Source organism: Tamandua tetradactyla, chromosome 7 (assembly GCF_023851605.1).
Source record: "Tamandua tetradactyla isolate mTamTet1 chromosome 7, mTamTet1.pri, whole genome shotgun sequence".
In the NCBI taxonomy this organism is placed as follows: Eukaryota; Metazoa; Chordata; class Mammalia; order Pilosa; family Myrmecophagidae; genus Tamandua; species Tamandua tetradactyla.
The window spans coordinates 27,643,421-27,668,085 of NC_135333.1; the positions used below are offsets into that span (position 1 = coordinate 27,643,421).

The 24,665-nt window shown below is 36.9% G+C and overlaps 1 protein-coding gene across 3 annotated transcripts in view; it reads left to right on the forward strand.

Annotated features, from left to right (window-relative positions):
- The window catches only part of HMGXB4 (HMG-box containing 4), a 37,434-nt gene extending 15,176 nt beyond the window's left edge, over positions 1–22,258 (forward strand). For 2 of the 3 annotated variants that reach the window (XM_077168659.1, XM_077168658.1), the window contains exons 5-10: positions 11,468–11,549; positions 12,607–12,671; positions 13,481–13,586; positions 14,055–14,224; positions 19,538–19,660; positions 20,149–22,258. In XM_077168659.1, the coding sequence (XP_077024774.1) occupies positions 11,468–11,549; positions 12,607–12,671; positions 13,481–13,586; positions 14,055–14,224; positions 19,538–19,660; positions 20,149–20,193 (591 nt within the window). In that variant the 3' untranslated portion in view covers positions 20,194–22,258. The remainder of the gene's footprint in view (positions 1–11,467; positions 11,550–12,606; positions 12,672–13,480; positions 13,587–14,054; positions 14,225–19,537; positions 19,661–20,148) is intronic. The other variant, XM_077168657.1, reaches the window with a different exon arrangement.
- Positions 22,259–24,665: the final 2,407 nt, after the last annotated feature.

The following is a 24,665-nucleotide window of genomic DNA, read 5'->3' on the forward strand; positions in this document are numbered from 1 at the left end:
ATAGATATGAGAGGGAGGAGCCAAGATGGTGGCTTAGCAAGGTGTGAGGTTTAGTTCATCCTCCAGAACACCTACTAAATAACCAGGAACAGTACAGAACAGCTCCTGGGGCCACGTCAGTGACCTGACACACAGCGTACCCCAGTCTGGACCAGCTGGACTGGCTACGAGCGCCCCCAGAACCGTGAGTTACCCAAGCCGCGGCAGCCGGCACCCCTCCCCCACAGGCTGCTTCCCAGAGGGGAAAGGAAAGGGACTTCACCAGCAGCAGGAGCTGAGCTCAACTAAGCCTCAAGTGTGGAATTAATTCACAGATTCTGGATACTGAAAATAGGCCCCCAGCTCAGGTGAACCTGGTCAAAAGTGGAGGTGGCTGATTTTTGCCCCGGCACTAAGGGGGCAGGGCTGATGGAAAAAAGAAACAGGTTTTTATGACTGTGTTTCTACAGAGGCTTCGCTGCCCTTGGATACAGCAGTAGGGCTTCTCAAGCTGCAACTGCCCCAGGCATAGACAGAAATAAGCTTCTTTTGAGAGCTTGTCTGGAGCCTGTGCCTTCGCCAGGGGAGGGGTGAGGCCCAACTCAGGTGGAATTCTCCCTCAAGGAATTCAGACCCAGGGCTTGGTAATTTGAAGCCATTAAAACCAGCCTACAATCTCTCCTCTCTCTCCACCAGCCCCCAGCAGGGAGAATCTACCAAAGTTAAAGGTACCACATCATCTTATGCTGATGGGACCTGCAGGCAGACAAGCACCACATACTGGGCAGGATAAGAAAAACAGAGTTCAGAGACTTCACAGGAAAGTCTTCAACCTGCTGGGTCTCACCCTCAGGAAAAGCCGATGCAGGTGTCTCTTTCCTCCTTGACAGGGGGCCAGTTTGGTCTGGGAAAATCTGGCTGGGGTCTATAATACCTAAGTAGACCCTCCTAAAGGGTGGGGGGAAAAGGCACCATAAAGGCAGGGCAAGAAACATGAAAACGAAAACTGAAAAATTCTCCTCTGTTAAACAAAACCTAAGCTAGTGGCCTGGAAAAAGCGGAACTGAATGTCAGAGAACAGACAACAAATTCATCCAGCAAGAAAACCCTAAGTAAAAGAAATGAAAATAATCTCCAGAATAAACTAATTAAGGAAATTAAATACCTAGATGCCAGCAAAACAAATCACACTAGGAAAATTGAAGATATGGCCCAGTCAAAGGAATAAACCAACAATTCAGATGAGATACAGGAGTTGAAATAGTTAATTCAGAATGTATGAACAGACATGGAAAGCCTCATCAAAAGCCAAATCAATGAATTGAGGGAGGATATAAAGAAGGCAAGGAATGAACAAAAAGAAGAAACTGAAAGTCTGAAAAAACAAATCACAGAACTTATGAGAATGAAAGGCACAGTAGAAGAGAGGAAAAAAATGGAAACCTACAATGTTAGATTTCGAGAGGCAGAAGATAGAATTAGTGACCTGGAGGACGGAACATCTGAAATCCAACAAGCAAAGGAAAATATAGGGAAAAAAATGGAAAAATATGAGCAGGGACTCAGGGAACTGAATGACATTATGAAGTGCACGAGTATACATGTTGTGGGTGTCCCAGAAGGAGAAGAGAAGGGAAAAGGAGGAGAAAAACTAATGGAGTGGAGGAAATTATCAATGAAAATTTCCCAACTCTTATGAAAGACTTAAAATTACAGATCCAAGAAGTACAGCATACCCCAAAGAGAATAGATCCAAATAGACGTATTCCAAGACACTTACTAGTCAGAATGTCAGAGGTCAAAGAGAAAGAGAGAATCTTGAAAGTAGCAAGAGAAAAGCAATCCATCACATACAAGGGAAGCCCAATAAGACTATGCGTAGATTTCTCAGCAGAAAGCAAGGAGGCGAGAAGACAGTGGGAAGATATATTTAAATTACTAAAAGAAAAACTGCCAACCAAGAATTCCATATCCAGCAAAATTGTCCTTCAGAAATGAGGGAGAGATTAAAACATTTTCAGACAAAAAAATCACAGAGAATTTGTGACCAAGAGACTGGCTCTGCAAGAAATACTAAAGGGAGCACTAGAGGCAGATATGAAAAGACAGAAGAGAGAGATGTGGAGAAGAGTGTAGAAAGGAAGACTATCAATAAAGGCAAAGAGAAGAAAAATTAGATATGACATATAACATCCAAAAGGCAAAATGGTAGAAGAAAGTGCTACCTGTACAATAATAACACTAAATGTTAATGGATTAAACTCCCCAATCAAAAGACATAGACTGGCAGAATGGTTTAAAAAACAGGACCCATCTATATGCTGTCTACAGGAAACACATCTTAGACCCAAGGATAAACATAGGTTGAAAGTTCAAGGTTGGGAAAAGATATTTCATGCAAATAACAATCAGAAAAGAGCAGGAGTACATTCTCCTGTTAATATCCAACAAATCAGACTTCAAATGTAAAACAGTTAAAAGAGACAAAGAAGGACACTATGTATTAATAAAAGAAACAATTCAACAAGAAGACATAACAATCATAAATATTTATGCACCAAGTCAGAATGCTCCAAACTACATGAGGCAAACACTGAAAAGAGAAATACATACATCTACCATAATAGTCAGAGACTTCACTTCCACAGGCTCATCAATGGACAGAACATCTAGACAGAGGCTCAATAAAGAAACAGAGAATTTGAATAATACAATAAATGAGCTAGACTTAACAGACATTTATAGAACATTACAACCCACAACAGCAGGATACACCTTTTTCTCAAGAGCTCATGGATCATTCTCAAGGACAGACCATATACTGGGTCACAAAGCAAGTCTCAGTAAATTTAAAAAAATTGAAATCATACAAAACACTTTCTCAGATCATAAAGGAATGAAGTTGGAAATGAATAATAGGCAGAGTGCCAGAAAATTCACAAATATGTGTAGGCTCAACAACACACTCTTAAACGACCAGTGAGTCAAGGAAGAAATAAAAGAGAAATCAGTAAATATCTCAAGCCAAATGAAAATGAAAACACAACATATCAAAACTTATGGGATGCAGCAAAGGCAGTGCTGAGGGGGACATTTATTGCCCTAAATGCCTATATCAAAAAACAAGAAAGGGCAAAAATTGAGGAATTAACTGTCCATTTGGAAGAAGTTGAGAAAGAGCAGCAAACTAATCCCAAAGCAAGCAAAACGAAAGAAATAATGAAGATTAGAGCAGAAATAAATGAAACTGAGAATATGAAAACAGTTGTGAAAATCAACAAAACCAGAAACTGGTTCTATGAGAAAATTAGTAAGATTGATGGACCCTTAGAACATAGACATGTGCATGCCAACTTGATTTCCAGTTTCTCAGTGTTAACTTTTCACCCTCATGACCTGATGCTGGATTGGGGTAGAATTTTTGTGGTTCCTATATGAGATCAAGCATGCTATTAACTTAGCTTTATATAGATAACTGAGGTTCAACTCTGTTCCCTAAGAATTCATGACCTAGCATTAAAGCTTTAAGTTTCTATGTTAAGGCCCAGGTCTGTCTTGATTTCTCACTGATCTCCTTAGCATCAGGTCCCACTCACTATTCCTTGAGTTTCCTCTGGTTCCTGACATCTAAGGATTTCCTTTAACTTAGTTTCAAACTGATTTACAGATTTAAAAAAATTTTCTGCTGTATCTGACTATTTCGGTTTGCTAAAGCTGTCAGAATGCAATATACCAGAAATAAGTTGGCTTTTTCAATGCGGATTTATTCATTTACAAATGTACAATTCTAAGGCCATGAAAATGTCCAAATTAAGGCATCAAAAAGAAGATACCTTCTCTGAGGACAGTCTGCTACATCCAGGATTCATCTGTCTCAAGGGAAGACATATGGTGATGTCTGCTGGTCCTTCTCTCCTGTGTTCTCATTTCAATGGCTCTCTCTCCAGGGGTTTTCCTCTCTTTCATCCTCTCATATGACTCCAATAAAGAATTAAGACCCACCTTGAATGGGCTGGGTCACCACTCAATTGAAATAACCTAACCAAAAATCCCACCCACACTAGGTCGGCACCCACAAGAAAGGATTAAAAGGACATTGCCTTTTCTGGGGTACATAACAGCTCCGAACTACCATGCTGGTATTCCTGTGTTTAGAGTGGGAACGAAAACTTCCCACATTACTCATTCTGCTGTGGTGATTAGAGGTCAGTAGTTTTCTTAATAGAGAAAGAACAAGTGTTGGACCCCTGATCAGAGAGATTTGGGTTATTTCCCCAGCATTTTAGATTTAAATTAATTTATCATCTTAACTAGATTCAAATTTCATGTTATAAACTTTGTAGGAGAACATGGTAACAGAGCCAGCCATCAATATTTTGGTCTGCCATGACTACAGAAAATAACTTATTGGAAAAACAAAAGCAGCTGAAAGCTACTGGGTACAGCAAACACAATATATATTTTCCCCTGCAAAACCATTTCAAATCATTTTCAGTAAATGTATGATGAAAAATATTTCATTTGTTTTCTAAAAAAAAACCCCTCATAAAACGAAGATAAATCTTATAAATCTGAACATCTTATGTGCTGATAAATATGGTAATTGAAGAAACCCAGGTTTCTTGGTTATTCTCTTCTATTATTCAGTGTTCTGTCTTGTGAAAGAGGGATTAGGCCATCCAAAAGGATAAAGCTACACCAGAATATAGAAGCATGTTTACAGAATGTTGTTTTAGTATTAAAATAAACTACCTTAAAGTCAGGGGAAAAGTCTACCCAGAGACAGAAAAGAATGCTTCAGGAGCAGTGTTGCCAAGGTAAGCCTATAGTGAGCCAAGGCTGGAGAACCAACTGGTGAAAAAGCTGAATACTCACTTCTATGGGCCCTTTCTGCCTAAATTCTGTGGCCAGGACTGTGATAGAAATAGAGAAGGTGAGAATAGCTAGATTTTGGAGAAAATAAGTTAGGTTTAGATTTGGAGGTAAAGTATCAAAAGATTCAGCCTGTTTAAGTGGTTGAGGGTAAGGGCTCCGTAACCAAGCCACTTGGATTCAAATCCTGGCTTTACCACTTACAAGCTTTGTGCTGTAAAGACAAGTTACGTGACTTCTCTGTCTCTAAATTGGAGGTAAATGATAGATCTGCCTCATAGGGTTGTTAAGGGTTAAACAAGGTCGTACATGTCAAAGTAAGGGCCTCAAGTATGGCAAGACCCACTGGGGTACCATACCAAACTCACAGGACCACTGGATTTTTTTCAGTTTTGAGGGAAACAGGGTGAACTTAACGTCTGTCAGGTACCTCATGAACTATTAGCTTGAAGGAGTTGACAGTTTCAACATTGTAGCATGTTACATTCCTCTCAGTAATGTCTTATCTTTGCAAAATTGAGTTTTCTGTCACTGCTGTGATAAAAAGCACATGAAAAGTCACGTAGGTACCTTGAACCAAGAATGTTTGAGAACCTCTGGCTTGTCACATTAGTTAGCATTCCATAAACTTTGTTGGTACAATCATCATCTAGGTAGGAATTGCTAGAAAGTGCTGGAAATGCAATTCCTAGAATTCAGTAGAACAGCTGGAACTAGAATTAGAAGTTGGGTGTTCATGTGCACTAAATGAGATATGTGAATAGATAAAAGGGTAATGAGCCCAGCGCAGAATCTCAGAATACTTAGGTTTAAGGCACTGAAGAAGGAACAGTTGTGTTGAAGGAGAGACCTGAGAGAGGACAGTGTCTGAGAGGCAAGGACAGACAATTTCAAGTGTATACTGGTCTCATGCTGGGGAGTTCTAGGAATTCAAGTATCAATGGATGGACTTGGAAGGAAGTTTTCATGAGATTCTCAGAGTTCTGTGATGCCCCATAAGTTAAGCATGACTACTTTACAAAGAGCACTGAGTTGCTCTTTGAAAGGTCTTGCTATTGTGACTAACCTAAGAGGTGGTTTTAGGTTGTAAAATTAGAACATTTTGAGTTGTCACATTAAATATGGTTTGTTGCAGGTAATTTGCTACTAACAATTAAGTATCCATGCTTTCAGAATATTGACATTTTATTACATTAAAATGGAGTCACTTTTATTCCAGATATAACCACTTGATTCACTTGCTATTTTGTATATTTTCTTGCCTGAGAAAGTCTAGAGGGAATTACTGGCCTTGCATTTGGAAGCACGTGAAAATGTTTTGTATATAGAGAGATTATCTACTATTTGTGTACTGGCTGAAAGCTACTCATTTAGAAAAAATGTCTGTGCCCTAGAAAATTTTTTACCCCTAAGTTTGAGATTAAAACTTTAGGTCCACAGTCTGGGAGGCGTGCACCTTGAAGTAGCTGGGATATGCAGCCTCGAGGGTGGGGGAATTGACAGTGGCTGTGGAAAAGCAGCTCCTGTCACTAATAGCCAACACACACCACCATTCTGGCACTTTCTAGTTGCTTCTGGGAGCACACATGGTCTGCCCTTTGGCTCTTGTAAATGCCCCTCTGGGATGTGTCGGATATTCTGTCATGCCATGAAAATGATCTCTAGTTCTCCATCCTGCAATATCTCTTTGCTTGGTTTTTTTTTTAATTTTTTAATTTTATTTTTTTAAGTATCAAAAAAACACCTAACAAATGCAAACATTCCTATTTTGATCATTCCCTTCTACATATATAATCAGTGATTCACAATATCATCACATATTTGCATATTCATCATCATGATCATTTCTTGGAACATTTGCATCTAATCAGAAAAAGAAATAAAACGAAAACTGTTTGCTTGTTTCTTGCTGTTCACATGTGTGTGGGCACACACACACACACACACACACACACACATGTTTTACAGAAGCACCCCAGTTCTAGGTGCCAGTTGCTTCATTGGGTAAGCTAAAGCTAGAGTGGCAACAAAGAAACCCAGTAATTAATTCAGTGGCTTAAAGAAATGAGAAGGTTGTTGTTCTCTCACATTACATTTCTCTCACATTTACAATGTGATGCTATGACCCCCACCACCCATTATCAAAACCATTCTCACCACCAAAACAGGAATTGTGTACCCATTAAGCAATAACTCCCCATTTCCCCTCCTCCTCCCAGCCCCTAGTAACCTCTCATCTACTTTCTGTCTCTATGAATTTGCTTATTCTAGAAGCTTTACATAAGTGGAATCATAATATTTGTCCTCGTGTGGCTGGCTTATTTCACTCAGCGTAATGTTTTCAAGGTTCATCCATGTGGTAGCATATACCAGACCTTTATCCCTTTTATGGCTGAATAATATTCCAGTCCATGGATATACCACATTTTCTTTATCTTTTCATCCCTTTCAATTATAGCCCTCTCCTGTTGCTGGGGTGTATCCTTTGCCTGTAATAAAGCAGCTCTGTGAATAAAAAAAAAAAAAAAACTTTAGGTCCACAGTCTGGAGTTGCATCTTATGTGATAGTTAAGTTGCATAAGGTGAAAATTGTAAATAGAATGTCCCTTGAAAATCCCTTGGGAAGGCTCTACGTGGAAGGCTGACAAATTTTCAGTCCATTACAGCTAGATTTTCTCTCTTCAGCACCAGATGAAGTAATTAGCATATATGATCTGAAGCCACCATTTTATTAAAAAAAAATGTTAGCTTCAAACTTCAAAATCCCACTTGGTATAGTAAGATGCACACGGAGAAGGACATATAGGAAATTATCTGGGGAAAACATCTTAATCTTTTTCTGAAACAGCCAAATATAAAACTTACATGAACTTGTGTGTGTGTGTAAAAGGCTATTCCATTGAATCTTGTGTCTAATAAAGTGGGATTCAAAAAGAGGGAGCTTTAATTAGAACACTTAGAAGTATTCGGGGATATGAAGCTGCTATTAAATGATTATAAAGGAGATGCGGCACCCAAAATTCACTTTTGTAACATCTTTAAACAGGACTGGGTTCAACAAAAGAATACTAAAAATGGACCTTTACTACTGAAATCAATAATTTTTAAAATAAAGGCCTTGCTGCTGTATTCTTTGTCTAATGTGGGTCAAATGATTTCACCCTGTCCTCTTCCACCACAATTTCTATTTTTAAAAAAGCTTCCATTAAGAAAAAAAAAGCTTGCATTGACTTTTTGGGGAGCCATAACTTCTAGTTTGAAAAATGTAGAGGGAATAGAAAAGAGCTCTTAGTAGATGTCTTGTCTATTGCAGCATAACAAATTATCACAAACTTAGCAGTTTAAAACAACATCCAATAATTATCTCACTGTTCGGTAGACCAGACTTCCAAGGAGTGAGAGTTGTTGGCAGCTGGCAGCATTCAGTTCCTTGCAGTTGTTGGACTCATAGCAATTTGTTTCATCAAGGCCAGCAGGAAAGTGTCTGCAGTGGCCGCTTGTCTCTTGATGGCTCACCTGATAGTTGAGGCCCACTCAGAATTATCTCCCTTTTAATTGACTCAAATTCAACTCATTAGGGACATCAGTAATAGCTGCAAAATCCCTTTTGCTAGGGTGCACAGGTAGTTCGGTGGTTAGGATGCCCGCCTTTCATGCAGGAGACCCAGGTTCAATTCCTAGACTATGCACCCCCCAAAACATCCCTTTTGCTATATTACATATTCATGAGAATGCTATCCCATCATATTCACCAGTCCTGCCCATGCTCCAGGAGAGGGCATTATGCAGAGCATGTGCACCAGGAGTGGGAATTTGGGGAGCCATCTTGCAATCCTGCCTACCACAGAAATAATATTATCATATGTCACTTACTTGTGATATTCAGTATCACTTACCAAAGTTCCAGACACCATTTGATGAAGTCCCACCTTTAAGTGGTACTATCCAAATTTTGCTTACAGAGAAACTAAAACTCAAGGAAATGAAGTAGTTTTGTGCACTGGTAAGTAGTATGGTCCGGATTCTAACCTAGATGTGTTGTTCTCCAAAGCCCAGGCTCTTCCGGTTTTGCAACACTTTCTCTGATTCATGCGGTCACTTCTCTTTGATCATTTGCTTCTCTCCAACCCCACTATCTTGGCTGTAGGCTGTCATCATCCCTCCCCTGTACTCCAGCAGCAGCCTCTTAACAGGTCTTCCTGCCTTTCTTTCTTTTGGTCAGAGTCCATACTGTAATATGGGTTACAAGTCCCTGGTTTGGGGACACTGCCTACTTCTTATCTGTCACTTTTTAAATCTTCCCCATTTAGTCTCTGCTTTCCACTTCTCATGTGCTTTATTAAGATTCAGATACATAGTATATGGCAAATCCAGGACAAGATGGTAGGCCTTTACACTTAAATTTCCTGTACTTCCCCATTTCATGCTGCTTGATTGCCTTGGAATAACATCTGGGTTTCAAAAGCTCATATTCTTAACCATTCACTATACTACCTCCCAGTACAGATACTTAATAAATACTAGTTTATTTCCTACATTATTGAATTAAATCCTTTATAAGAATTATGAGAGGAGCCCCTTTCTTCAATATGTGATTTCAATAATTTAAAAGATTTTAAAAGTTAGGTTGATTCACTTTAGTTTTTGTTACTATTAAAATTTTATTTATAAATATATTAATTTTGTGAAGCTGGTTTAATTTTATGTTACACCTATAAAGATAGACTTGTTAAATATAAGGAACATTATTCTTTTACAGTGTTATATAGTGTTTAAGAAAACATTGTTAAAATTCCTTGCAAGTTTTACAATATGGCCATATGGGCTATGAAATCTCTCAAGCACATAGTCTTTCAAATATTCTCCATATTAAGTGTTGGGATTGATTCTACAATTGAGAAAGATTTTGCTGTGTTATAGATTTGTACAATAAATGTCAGACCTATGTTTAAGGCATATTAAAAAAGAGTAATTATAACATCTTAAGTTAAATGTTTAACAAACGTACCACAGTTTTTTGTCCAAATAAGTGCTTTTTCATTCAAAGCAGTTACCCTGGAAGGTGTTCAAGGAATGTTTCCATTCCTCAAAACAGTTTCAGGATTCCTTTTGAAATTTCAGTCAGAGCACCATACAAACCTTTTATTGTCATCTCTCTCAGCAAGCCTTTGTCCTTTAAGGTATTTTGTGGAAACTGCTAAAAGATATTAAGAGAACTAGTCAGGTGAATAAAGTGTTGATCAGGCTTTAGTTAAACAAGATGCAACTCTGAAGTAATGAAACCAGACTTTTTTGGTTTGGGGCAGGACAGACTTGGTCATAAAATTTGACTCTTAAGACAAACAAAGATTGCCAGTAGCTTTTAAACACGAATGTTTGTATAATTATAATAACTAGAAGACTAAAAGGGAATTTGTTGCAAGTGGTTAGTCTGTGGGGGAGCTGATTAGCATATTTTGATGCTTACACAGATCCATTTTTAATAAAGGAAAGCTATCCTGAAAACATCTGTTTATCAGATACAGATTTTAAAGTGGTAATCTTTTCAATTTAAATGACTTTTACTATAATGAAGCAACATCTTTTCTTTTTTTGGCCCTATGAAGCATAACACAGTGCATAGCCTTGGAAGTCAGGCTAGCTAGGCTGTTGTATTTTCTGGTATTATAACTAGCTTAGTTTGGGAACCTTAGGCATATCACTAGTTTTTTCAGTTTCCTTTTTCTTATCTGCAAAATGAGGGGTTTGGACAGATTACATCTAATGTACCTTTCCAGGTAGGAAAACTTAACTTTTTTTCTCAGGCTGTGGATAGTTATAAAGAGGAATAAAGAATAGTATAATCTCTTATATAGCCCTTGTTGAACTGGTGTAAGAAGTGTATTTGATTTTTGTTTCTTAAAAAGTATACTTTGCCGAATTACCGTAATTCATAATTCAGTGGAAAACAAACTGATTCAAGTAGCAAGAGTTTATTAAGTGGAAGAGGTTTGTCATGCATTGACTGCCCAAGAATTGCCTTATTTATTTACTTCTCACCTTGACGCACAAGAATGTGAATAATAAAATAATGGTAAACTAGAGAGTGACAATAAAAGCAGGACCAGAGAAGTTATAAGATTAGAAATGAAACTGAGAGAAGAAAAAGAACCTTGATTTGGCCCTTGGCTTTTTGGCAGCAAAATTTAAAGGAAAATACTGGTTATGTGGTTCTTATCTTCAAAGATGAGAAATAGACATTTCAGAAGAGGCAGAAATTTTCTTAGCATTTAGTTCTAAAAAAATATGTAGCATGGGATTGCATATAGAAAAAATAAAGGGATTTGCCAATTTCAAATCCCCACTTGATAATTATCATGAGGCTGCAACAACCTGAAAAATCTAAAATAATTTAGCATGTGGTTCTTAAGTTCTGAAAGTGAACCTGGCATTCATTTCAGAATGATAAAAAATAATGTGGATTAAAAATTATCCTGTTTAAGAAAGTCGTTTAGTAATTTAAAATATTTCCCTTGATTAAAAATTGCAGGTATCCTCTCTATGTTATCATAAATTCAGGGTTGCTAAATTTATGCTAAATAAATCTTGCTGTGTTCTGTTTTCTGTGTGGCACTAGCCAAAAAAGAAGAACATGTCGGCCTATCAGGTGTTCTGTAAAGAGTATCGTGTAACCATTGTGGCTGACCATCCAGGCATAGGTAAGAATATTTCTGACTTTCAGCATTTTTTACTTCCAGTTGTTATCAGAGAACAGTACTGTTAAATCAGTCAGTCAGCAGGTGACATCTTGCCATAGTATTAGAAGAACACAAAATTGTTTCTTCAATTCTGCAAATCTCTGCATTTTTGCCTTTGTTTGCTTTAGTTACCCCATCTATAAAAGAGATAACCTTTCTATGTTTATCTCTTAAATTGACACTTTGGAGATCTGTATGAAATTAAGTTTTACAAAGCACAGTACCCATATACATGTACAGCCATATGCTGTTGTGTGTTAATACCTTTATATGAGAATATAAATGTTCATTTCTAAGAGTCTGCAGTTGACCTTTTCCTTAAACTGCCCTTAGTTGTAGAGTTATGGCCAAGATGACTTTTATTATACTGTTCAAATTCATCTCTGTATTAAAGCTAGTGAGGTGAGAAAGATACCACACCACAGACCATGGACAAATCACTTAACCTCTACAAATCTCATTTGCCTAATGGGTCAAATAGCTGCCCTGCCTACTCCACCAGGTTGTTGTGAGACACACACGAAATGCTATAAAAGATACCAATTTACTTTGTAAAGCATAAAATTATTCTACAAATGGAAGAAGAGTAATGTTCTTATATATCAAGAGGATTGCTTCTGAGCTGCTATAGGAAAGTTCTTTGGATCTGACCTCAGAAATTTGGTAGAAGCCTAACACCTTTACTCTTATCAAATTCTCCAAAACATGTTTCCTTTAACTAAAGTTGATAAGCTGAATATTGTAGGATCAAATTAGAAGACACCAGATGGATCCCTAGAGAATAGATGTGGGAGACTTTGAGCCTATCACATGACCACTAAAAAAAAACCCTTTTGTATAGAAAAGAATCAGAAGGAAAGTGATGGGGTTTAGTTTGGTTTGTTTAGTTTTTCTAAAAGATATTCTGAAATATTTAAATACATTCTTATCTTCAAAAACCTTTTTCCAGTCTTTGTTCTCATCAATCTTTTGTTTGTGGATAGTTAACCTTTATTGTTTTTTTATTCTTTTATGCCAGATTTTGGGGAACTTAGTAAAAAACTGGCTGAGGTGTGGAAGCAATTGCCAGAAAAGGACAAACTGGTAAGTACATTTTCTTATGAACATTTTTTCATTGCTTTATGCTTTCCAAAATGTGCAATTCCTCTGTAGACCAGCCAGCTGGATAACACTGAAAAAAGTGAAAAATTAACAGATAAGTGGAAAATGGCTTAGCAAAGGGCACTAACTGTATTGGTGCCAGTTTACCAAAGATAGGAATTTAGCCGCAGGAAAGCTGTCTTTACTACCTTTATCTAATTTTTTTCCAACCTTACATTTGAGCCGAAGGTGGCCTAACTTGGGCAGTGAGTAAAGTGTTATAGGAATTTAAAGTCAGAGCCCTCTACTGTAGACACCTACTCTACTGCAGTGGTCAGAGAACTGAGGAAAGCTGTCCTATTAATAGGCACTACAAACAATAAAAACATGGAAATAAGTTTATTAGGTAAATAGGTTCTAGGTCATCATTTTACTCAGAGAGCCTATCTTTAGTTTCTGTTTTCCACGTCATTGGATTCCATGTGCAGCAGGTTAGAGGAAATGTTTAATAAAGACATTATACTGAGCCGTATATTTACTCCATGATTTCACATTTCAACCCCAGAGTGATCTAAAAATCAGTACTGAGATTAGACCATCAGCATTGAAGAATGTTTGCAGTCCTTAGCTAAGATATGAATATAATGACTATCTGAAGCCTATTCACTGACCCTCAGCTTATTAGTTAGTGTTAACCTTCTGTCCACACCTTCTTCACTATTCCCTTTTATTTATTCTTTCTGTCTTCCATGACTGCTTCCCCTTTTACTTTTTTGTCCTTTTTAATTTATTTTGCCCTAATCTGACTACAGATTTGGAAGCAGAAAGCTCAGTATCTACAGCACAAGCAGAACAAAGCAGAAGCTACAACTGTGAAAAGAAAAGCATCCAACTCAGAAGGTTCCCTGAAAGTAAAAGGTAGTGGCCACACCCCACTCCTGATCTTAGATCTTTTCCTTAGAGCACTGTGAATTTTGCTTCCTTGCTAGGACATTAGTAGGGCAGCTTATATTAAAAGCAGATTTTGATACCTAGGTATCACTACTGAGTACTGTGGGCTGTAAAAAAAAAGATGTTAAGATTTAGAAAACATAGATCAGAGGTTGGCAAACCTTTATACAAAATATAAATATTTTAGGTTCTGCAGGCCATATACAGTTTCTGTCACATATTCTTTTTTGGTTGGTTGGTTGGGTTTTTTTACAACACTTTAAAAATGTAAAACCTTCTTAGTGAGCAGGCCATATAAAAATAGGTCACGGCAGATTTGGCCTACAGGCAATAGTTTTGCCAGTGCCTGCCATGGCTCATGAAAGGAAAAGCAGGAAACACATTTTTGTGGCCCTCGACAAGTTTGATCTCTCTGTTTCATCCTTGTGTTCTCAGCTCCATCCATAGGAGTACTGTCACCCCAAAAGAAGTCCCCGCCCAGCACCATGCTGTTCCCAATCTCGCCAGCCAAAACCCCTGAGACGGAGCCTATTGACGTTGCTGCTCACCTTCAGCTATTGGGAGAGTCCCTGAGCCTTATTGGACACCGCCTGCAGGAAACAGAGGTGAGCAGAGCTGTCAGCAGCATGACTTCAGTTCCTTTTATAACTTGGATTTGATCATTCATTGCTCATGCATTCATTGAGCAGCTACTTTATGTTAGATTATGCCAGGTGCTCAGAATACAGTGATAATAATGTGATAGAAACACATTGGAATCTACCTACTGGCTCTCAGAGTTTATACTATTACCATCTTGTTGAAACAGTGGCACCAAAAGAAGTTAGAATGCCTTATAACTTATTTTCATTTTTTTTAATGCAGTAAAAAAAGATGAATATAACTTCCATGGCAGTTTTGGTCCCTTGAACTTCTAAGAGAATTTGAATTTTCTGTGCATTTCTAGCAAGATTTTAAATAAACCTATTAGATTGTATAAGGGATTAAGTGTTCCTCTACTTCTTTGAATATAGGTACCAAATAGGGAAGTTGAGGCTCAAGCTCTTCATCAACTTGCACTAGAATTAGCAATACTATGTGACGTAGGGAAACCATTGTCCTTTTAAGCCTCAATTTCAAAATCACTTAACCTGCAAATCAGTTATGTTCCATTTTTATTACCGTATTCATTTTCTAACCATATTGCCCCCGTGGCAAACTCAGTAGTGTAGTAGTTCTGCTTTCCAGTGGGCTCTTTTTTTTCTTTTTTTGGCATGGGCAGGCTCCAGGAACCAAATTCAGTGGGTTCTAATAGGACATTTTGGCAAAGAAATCATTTCAAGCTAGTAAAGCCATTTTTTTTTATGATGTTTGGTAGATTTATTGGGATATATTAATTAATGCACCACAAAATCCATCTCAAGTATACAATGAATGGCTCAGAGAAACACAGTATAGTTGTCCATTCGTCACCAAAATCAATTTTAGAATATTTTCATTAATCAAAAAAAATTTCCGTAGCCCTTATTTCCCCTTATTATTGACTCGTAGCATTGGTGTGGTACGTTTGTTACTGTTGATGATAGAATATTAAAATATTACTGTTAACTGTAACCCATAGTTTGCAATAGGTACATTTGTCCCACATGCTACTCAATTATTATGCCACCAATGTGGTCATGGTTTAAGTCCATGAAATGTCCTTATAGCAACAGACAGGCCAGTATTTGCCTGACCAGACAACTGGGTACCACCACCTGGACAAGTTGACACATGAACCTGACCATGACAAGGAGTAAATGTGGTGAAGCTGTAACCATTGGGAATTTGAACAGGCCAGGAGTTCTTTACATTGGTATTACAATTTTATATATAAACGCTATATATTCAGTAATTATTTCATGGGCAGGCACTGGGAATCAAACCTGGATCTCTGGCACAGTAGGCAAGAACTCTGCCACTGAGCCACCGTTGCCTGCCCTCAATATTTTTTTAAATTTTTATTAATAAAATCAATCAACATACAATATGAACATTCTTTTTTTCCATCACATAGTTGTATGTTCATCATCACGACCATTTCTTAAAACATTTGCATCAATTCAGAAAAAGAAATAAAAAGAAAAAGAAAAGAAAAAAAATTCATATATACCATACCTCTTACCCCTCTCTTTCATTGATCACTAGCATTTCAATCTACTAAATTTATTTTAACATTTGTTCCCCCTATTATTTTTTTTTAATGCAAATGTTTTACTGGTCTATCCATAAGGTAGATAAAAGAAGCATCAGACACAAGGTTTTCACAATCACACAATCACATTGCAAAAGCTATATCATTGTACAATCATCTTCAAGAAACGTGGCTACTGGAGCACAGCTCTACATTTTCAGGCAGCCTCTCTGTTATGTCTTATCTAAAAAGTGGTATCGATTTAATACTTAAGAATAATCTCCAGGATAACCTTTCAACTCTGTTTGGAATCTCTCAGCCATTGACACTTTATTTTGTCTCATTTCTCTCTTCCCTCTTTTGGTCAAGAAGGTTTTCTCAATTCCTTGATGCTGAGTCCCAGCTCATTCTAAGATTTCTGTCCCATGTTGCCAGGAAGGTCCACACCCCTGGGAGTCATGTCCCACATAGAGAGGGGGAGGGCAGTGAGTTTGCTTGTTGTGTTGGTTGAGACAGAGAGGCCACATCTGAGCAACAAAAGAGATTCTCTTGGAGGTGGCTCTTAGGCCTAATTTTAAGTAGGCTTAGCCTATCCTTTGTGGAGTTAAGTTTCATATGAACAAACCCCAAGATTGGGGGCTCAGCCTATTGTTTTGGTTGTCCCTGGTGCTTGTGAGAATATCAAGAATTCTCCACTTGGGGAAGTTGAATTTTCCCCCTAGTAAAGCCATTTTAAGCTAAGAAATCAATGTGGGAATATAAAACTATACCCTTGCTTCTGTGTGAAAGTTGAATTATCATTCAACAAATAAAATACCGAAGGCTACATGAGATGAAGCTATAACTAAGTTCTTTGGCTAGTTTCTAAAAATATAGCAAGTATTAGATTAGAGCATTTTCATGTAGGCTCAGATATCTGAATGGTTATGGATATTTCCAGAATAAGATATTCTGTGATCTTTACTTTTTTTCATATTCAGTCATTCTTAAATTCCCTAAAAAGTTAGGTAAAAATTATTTATTTAAAGACCTTCCATATTTCAGATATTCTCTGATATTTCCATTTAGTTTAGCAAATACTTATTACATATCTAGGCATTATTCCAGGAACATGGGGAAATAGAAAATTTGAAAAACACAGTATTCCTATCATCAGGAAACTTAGAGTCTGGTTGGAGAAACAGAATATAAACATAGTTAACAAATTTAAACAAGCTAGGTTCTGTGAGTAGTTGTTAGGAGGTTTACATATACATAGTAACCAGAAAAGAGAAAGAACTTTATAGACTTTTTAGTCTGCTTCTTTTAAATAACATTTTTATTGAATAATTCATATACTATAAAATTCACTCTTTTAAAGTGGTGATCTTAGTGGTTTAGTATTAATTCAGAGTTATGGATTCATCACCACTGTTCTAATTCCAGAACACTTTCATCACCCCAAAAAGAAACCCTGTACACGTTCCCAGTCCATTCCTCATCCCCCTTCTAGTCCACATTTTCCCAGACTATAATCTTTTGCATTTATCCTCCCAATTTTACAGTTTCCATGTACCACTTTTACTGTTTACTTTATACTTTTATTTAAATAAATTTATCCATACTTTCACAACGATATCCTTGGCATCATAATGGTGATATTCTAGAGAAATTTTTTTCTTATACACATCGAAAAGGACATATATAAATATATAATTGAGATAACTAATGTTCACTTAGGTACCACCTGAATGTATACACACTTTAGGAAATGCTGGTTTATACAGATCACGCATTTAAAAAGCCCAGTGTCTAATCCAAGTTTACCTAGTTATTAGTGACAGAGTTGGGAATAGAGTTCAGCTACCTCACTTTTAGCCCTATTCTCATTCTATTGTATTGTGCTACTGTCAAAGAACAAAGAGAATTAGGGAAGAATCAGGAAGGACTTTGTGAAAGAGGTGATATTCAAACTGGATCTTGAAGGGTAAGTATGATTTTGGTCCAAGGAGATGGTGCAAAAAGATATTCTAAGCTAAGAAAATAGTGTTCATCGTGTTTTTCAACCTCAGAGTCTTCTGCAGAGAAGAGTGAATGGAGGCCTATGGGACTCTAGATCCCTACCCTGACTTTAACTAGATCATTATAGTTGTTTTATATGTTGGGATTCCAAATATGATTTTATTTGAGAAAGGATTTTACTGCTAAATTATACCTACTGACCTGGAACATATAATGTGTAAGGTGGAGGAGGGCTGAAAATTAAGGCTAGAGTCCAAATTATAGAGGATCTTTAGGGATATTCTGTGAAGCATTTATAGTATAGGGTTTAGGAACTGCAGGGATGTTCTGAGTAGGGAGGGATGTGATCAGAGCTCTCATTTGGTTTTCTCTTTTTTTTTAACTTTTTTTTTTTCAATTTAAGAAAATAAACAATACACTTAGAACCACCAAACATGGATATCTTGGTTAGCTTAACTATAGACATATTTGCATCCATATAATCATTGTAAAGCCTGTGTTTGTGCAGTAAGTTTTATTAACCAATTTAAAATTAAGACAACAAGGAAAAACTCTACAAATTCCGATAGCAAAGTTCTTAAATTCTAAGTATTAAACACTAGCTTAGATATCATTTGGTTTTCTCTTAATCTGTTAAGAGATGTTCTTAATTCCTTGCTATAACTGTTTTCTTTAGAAGGTGTAGGGGAAGAGATATTGGACAAGGAGGATTTGGGGAAGGAAAAGTTAACAATGGCCAAGGCCTTGAAACTAGTAATTGAGTGAATAGTGGTGACTTTAGCAAAGAAGTGGATGCTAGGAGGGGGCATTGAGAAGGAGAAATATCCAAGAGGAAAGACCCAGCAGGCAGCCAGAAATGCAGTTTTGAAAATGAAGATTTTGTTAATAATGGTAATAATTACTGATGCTTTTTGAGCACTTACTTTGTGCCAGGAACCACCACAATAACTTTGTGTCTGTTCTGTCACTTAATCCCTTCTGTGTACAGGTACTACTCATATTCTTTTACTGATATAGCATAGTAAGCAACTTGCCCAGGAACAAAAACAAGAAGTAATAGAGCCAAGATTTAAATCCTGACAGTTTTGAGTTCAGAGCTCATTCACTTAACAGCACTTCTATGCTACCTCCTGAGATGACATACCCTCACAGTGGTACTAGTTAGAACAGATTGTACGAGAACTAGACATCAGTATTTGCAGAAAACAATCTTATCACTTTGAAACATAGTGGTACAGACAATGGGAATTGTACAAGATGTTAAAATTAAAAATGAATCAAATTCACTCCTTTCTGAGAGTAAACAACCCAACCCAGAACAGTGATATCATCAACTATCAAAAGCCTCATAGGTAGAGAAGTATGTGAATTTATGTTGTATATAGCATTCTCATGATAATCACTCGTATTTGAGGTTTATTTGTAGAGTTTATAAGAAAAATACCTTTTGCATATATGATCTCCATTAGTCTTCCCAACTGCTCTTGGGTGTAGGTAAGACATTTTTTACTATTCCTGTTAAGGAGAGAGGAAGTCACTCCCCCAGGGTCACATCCCCAAGGTCACACAGAGGCTAAGGTGGCCTGAACTACTTAAAGAGTTATCAAAATAGATGCTTTCCATTTCCACTGCAAGTTTATATCATGTGATTTGAACGGCCCAGGATTTAAAGAACCAAGTGTGGGGATCAACCAGAACATGAGAGGGAGCATCAGGAATGTGATTCAAGTTATTACCTCCCCTCCTTTCATGCTCCTCTTTTCAGGGAATGGTGGCTGTATCTGGCAGTTTGTCAGTGCTTCTGGATTCCATTATCTGTGCACTTGGCCCCCTGGCATGTCTAACCACACAACTACCTGAACTGAATGGATGTCCTAAACAGGTCTTGGTGAGTTTTCCTTGTTTTCCTTGGATTTATGAGCCAGGCCCTTTAGGACCCAGAAAATCCTGGTTTAATGTGCAGTGTCAGCCACAAGCTCATAAAGCTTCATGACTTATAGTACTCCCTTCATATTTCAGTCCATGGAACATATTGTTTAAAATATGTGCTATGCTTTTGGTGAAACTGGAAAATATGCTTTGAAGAGAAATAGAAACATTCTAAGTTTTGAGTTATAGCAACTCCTGTGTTTCCTGTTTGCTTTTCTACATACAAAGGAAGTGCTAAGAGTTTTCTTCCTTTTTGTAAGGGCTAAGGAGAAAAATCAGCAGAAAAGCCTCTAGCATAACAGACAATGGGATGCCTGCCATCTTTATTATGTACTGTTTTCTCTAACACTAATTTTTCTTCATCATCCCTCTCCCCTAAATAAGAAACATTTCTCAGGGAACCAAAGTAAGTACTATTCAATTAAAACTTTTTTCCTTGTTTTGCAGTCAAATACACTAGACAACATTGCTTACATCATGCCTGGACTCTGACAGCAAAAAATCCTGAGACAGAAACTTTATCCTACCCATTGCTGGTTTGTGTATGTGTGATTGTTCCAAATCCCTTCACTGGCCTTTGGGTGTAGGTATTAAATTTATATACACACACACATAATGTACAAAATATAATAGGACTGTAACTATTTTGCTTTTAATAATTTTATGAAATGGCAAAGGTTTAGCCAAGAGGAAACCTTGGCATGAATATGGGTTTGGGGTTCTTTTTCTCCTTTGGTGGATAAATCTGCCTTAAAAATCAGTGTAATTTGGGGGCTGGGGACTTCTTCTGGATGCCCAGTGCATCTCTTTATAGACAGCTGAAATGTGATTTTTTTTCCAAGCTTAGTTGTACCTCCAGACCCATCACTGACCATTTGCCTTACCTGTCTTACAGTCCAAAACATAATAAGAAAGAAAGTTATGGGAAGATACTAACTGAATGAAGTACAAAGCCTTTCCATTTGAAGTGACCTAGGTGGGAGGTAATAAAACTGTTCCCATCTTGTAGTTATCAAGATGGCTTGGGGGACCTGAGAGGGGATCATTCCAATTCCTGCTATACAGGTGTCCGTGTCTCAAAATTTATTGTAATCATTGGTACCATTGGCGGACTCAGTAGAGGCCAAGAAGTTATGTGAGTACTGGCAGCTTAAAATACCTTGAAGAGGGTAAAGCTGTCAGTGCCGCCAGTTGAACTGTATATATTCTGAGCTGACCCAGAATATTTTAGTCTGCAAAGCTAAGAGCTGGTATCTTTCATTGGCAGCAATAAGTTAACCACCTAGTCCTCACAATTTCTGCTGCTTAGTTATTTGGTGGTTGTAGAAGATAAACTTTCCTAGCATGATTCTTGGATTCATCTTCTTGGTTCCCCTGGCGGGCAGATGCACAGTGTTCTGCATTCCACACATAAGTGAATTGCAAAAAAAAAGTACACGATTCTTATGTAGGTTTATTTATGTGTATGTATGAATGTGTGTTTTAATTATGTATATTTAACCTTTGAACTCTTAGATTTTAATTTATCCTGTAAATTTCTGTATATATAATTTAATAACAAAAGCATCCACCAGCAACAGCATGTGGAAGATACAGACTGGTCATGTGCTCTTTCCTTCCTTTGGTCTGCTGTGAAAACTCCAGATCATCCACATTTTAAGGCATTCTGTCTCAAAAAGGAATCATTATGTTGAGATTCTAATTATTTATAAAGAACTTCATGGCCTTCAATAATGTCTAAGAAAGAAAAATAGAAAGGAATGTTACCATTCCCAGTACCCTTATTTCCAAAGAACCAGACTTTTGCTTCCCAGTTAGAGAGAAGACAGTTTTTAGTACTTCAGGGTTTTAAAATTTGGTGTGAGATTACCTGAGAAAACCCAGCTGAAGTAATCGTTCTTTCTTCCTCTGGCCTGGTTGGAACATTACAGCATCAGAGTGAATCCTTGGGGACAATACAGCCTGCCTGCATCCTATTTAATTCTTTCCCCTTTATTCCTACTTATGGTGTCATATATAGGCTGTATTTCTTAAGGTATTCTGGTTGCTGAACACCCTTCTCAGTTCGGAGCAGTTTTATGATTTAACCAGGGAAACAGAGAAATGTTTGGGAACCAAAAATCAAGAACAACAGAAATCTAAAAGGGGTTAGACCCTTACAACACACCTCATCTATACCCATGGAAGTTTCCTGTTTGACACAGGGTATTATTAAGGAGGGGCCTTGAAGACATGGTAAATTAGTACAGGATGAAATCAATCATACCATTATCATTTATATATATTAATGAAATCCTGATGAGGACCTGCTTTTTGTTTTCTTTTGAAACCCAACCCTATTGTATTTGTATTTAAAATTTGTACACATTTGTATAATAATCTGTACCTTGTGGTATTTGGTACTATTAGAGGAAAAACTTTGGATTCAGACCTCCTTGCAGTTTTTATATCATTGTTTTATTTTGTTTTTTAAATAAATTCTAGTGGTTTGATCCAAATCCCATTACAATTGTATAAAGAAATAAAATTTTGTACTTATATTATTAAAAATCACATTTTTAATATTTATAGTCCAGTCTCAGATATCTTTTCCCTACCGCTAACCACAGTTACTATGAAATTATAAAACTAGCTGTTTTTCACACCATATCCTACCATAATTTTATTAAACAAAAATCTACCTGGAACAAAGGTCAATTTCTAATGTTTACCATTATCCTACATATACCTTGCTCTATTTCTATTCATTTTTATGCTGTGGAGGTTCACATTTTCTCTCTTTTACAAATTGAAAATCCAGTGAATCTGAAAACCGTACCTCTACTTGTTGGCAAATGAGACTATATGTACATTACGAAGTTGACCTAAATCAAGAAAATATCCATCAATCTTGTGCAAGGGTTGCATCTCATTTATGTGCTGAATATACTTTATGCTGTTTCAGCACTGTCCTGACCTAGTCTGTGATGTTGAATAAGTCATTTAATCTATAAGCTTCCAAATTCCCATCTGTAATACAATGTTAATATCACCTCCCTGTTTCTAGACCTGCAGCTGGCCAACCTTACATGAATATTGAATAATATTATGAACATTGAGCGCATGGAGATTTAACCTTTCAAAATTTCAGCGCAGACACAAGGTATTAATAGTCATAAATAGTAAAATAATATAATTGATTAAAAGGTTAATGGTTTGAGGAGAAGCAGCAAGAAAGAGGCCACCATATATAGGTGAACAGTTATTATATAGAGAATAATTGATATACTTTAGCCCATTTAATTCTCCCAAAGCCTTATGAGTTGTATTATCCTTTACAGTTGCAGAAAAGTACATTTCCTAAGTGTACAGCTAGTAAATGGCAAAACTAGAATAAGAACACTGATAGAGCTAACTCCAAGGCCTAGGCCCTTTCTACCCTAAGCAACTTTCAAATTTAAATCATATATATCGTTAGAATCCTCCATTATCTATTATAGCTCTTAGCAGATGTGATTGTAGGAAAACTATCTGAGGAATGTGTTTTTGGCTTAGCTGACTTTCACTATACCAAACTTCACTTTTCTTATCATACTATTTTCTTTAAATTTTAGGAGCAAAATTTCTTGATTTTTGTTGAAAAGTGCTTAAAGAATATAAACATTTCATTACACTTGGGCAATATGTCAGTCTTAAAGGATGTAAACATTTTTACCCTCAGGAAGGCATTTAATATCAGCGTTGCTAATACACTTAAAAGGAAAAATTAAATTGTAATAAACTTTTTGCTAAATGATTGTGTTCCTTGTTAGCACACACTTTTAAAACATGGTTTTAATCAGCTTTTTACCACACAGTGTGTGCTATTCACATTCCTGTCTACTGTGTTGACAAAATCCACACATTTCCATTCTGTTTTAATAGCTGTATAATACATTCTGTATGATTGAAGTTAATATGATTCCACTTTTCACTTCAGAGCATCCAGGTTGTTTCTCATTTTCTGCCATGAAGAATAATGCTGATGGCTATTTTATTCTTAGCACTAAAGCCTAGGTTCTTCTGTACATAGTCACTTTAAACCACAGTGATGCAAAAAGTCAAAAACTGGCAAATCACCACCCAATATCACACTAAATATACTCCATACAACCACGCAATGCTGCTTAAAGTACTTGACAGAAAAATCATCTTAAATGTAACTCTCTGCTTATAATCCAAATACCGTAATTGAAGGTAGATTAACTTTATTTAAATTTTCATATGATAATCATTGTGCTAGACAACACTAGTGAGCAAAATAGACATTGTGTCCCAGCTCTCATGGACCATCTAAGACCAGGAGGGGGGGAGGGCATTTATTATCAGGTCTTTATGAGCATTATTAAAACACTTCAAAGCAAAGGTGTACATGACTTCCATCAAGTTTTTATGTTGTTTGATAAAGATGTCAGTTCCCATGTCTGCTCAAACAAGTTCTAACTTTGGTTATCCATCATCCTAAAAACTTGTGCAGAGTCAGTTTACAAGCATTTCAGACTTAAAGATTGTAGCTATCATGATCAGTAGATACCAAAGCATCCTTAAGTAGTCCAAAGTACCAAAGAGTGATTATTGTAGCTTTTAGAGTGCCTGTCATTGGAAGAAATCAAAAACCATAAGCAGTAAGTAGATCAGGAGCCTAATGTGTAAGTGACATAGCTGAGATAAGATACACAGCAAAGAAGGTTAAGGAATGAACAAGTCACAAAACTGGGAGAGGCCTTTGAGGTTCTTAACCTGGAGTCCACTTGCATTCTTCAGAAATCTCGTAATTCCCTAAGGTTACAAGCAAAATTGTGTCTGCCTTTTTCTCCAGAAAGGTTCATGGCTTTCTTCAAACGTTCAAAGAAGCCTGTGACTCCTCAAAAGAAGTTGCATCCTTGATCTAATTCCAACATACAGAGGAGAAAAGGAAGTTTTTTGGATCACACTGTAAACTAATG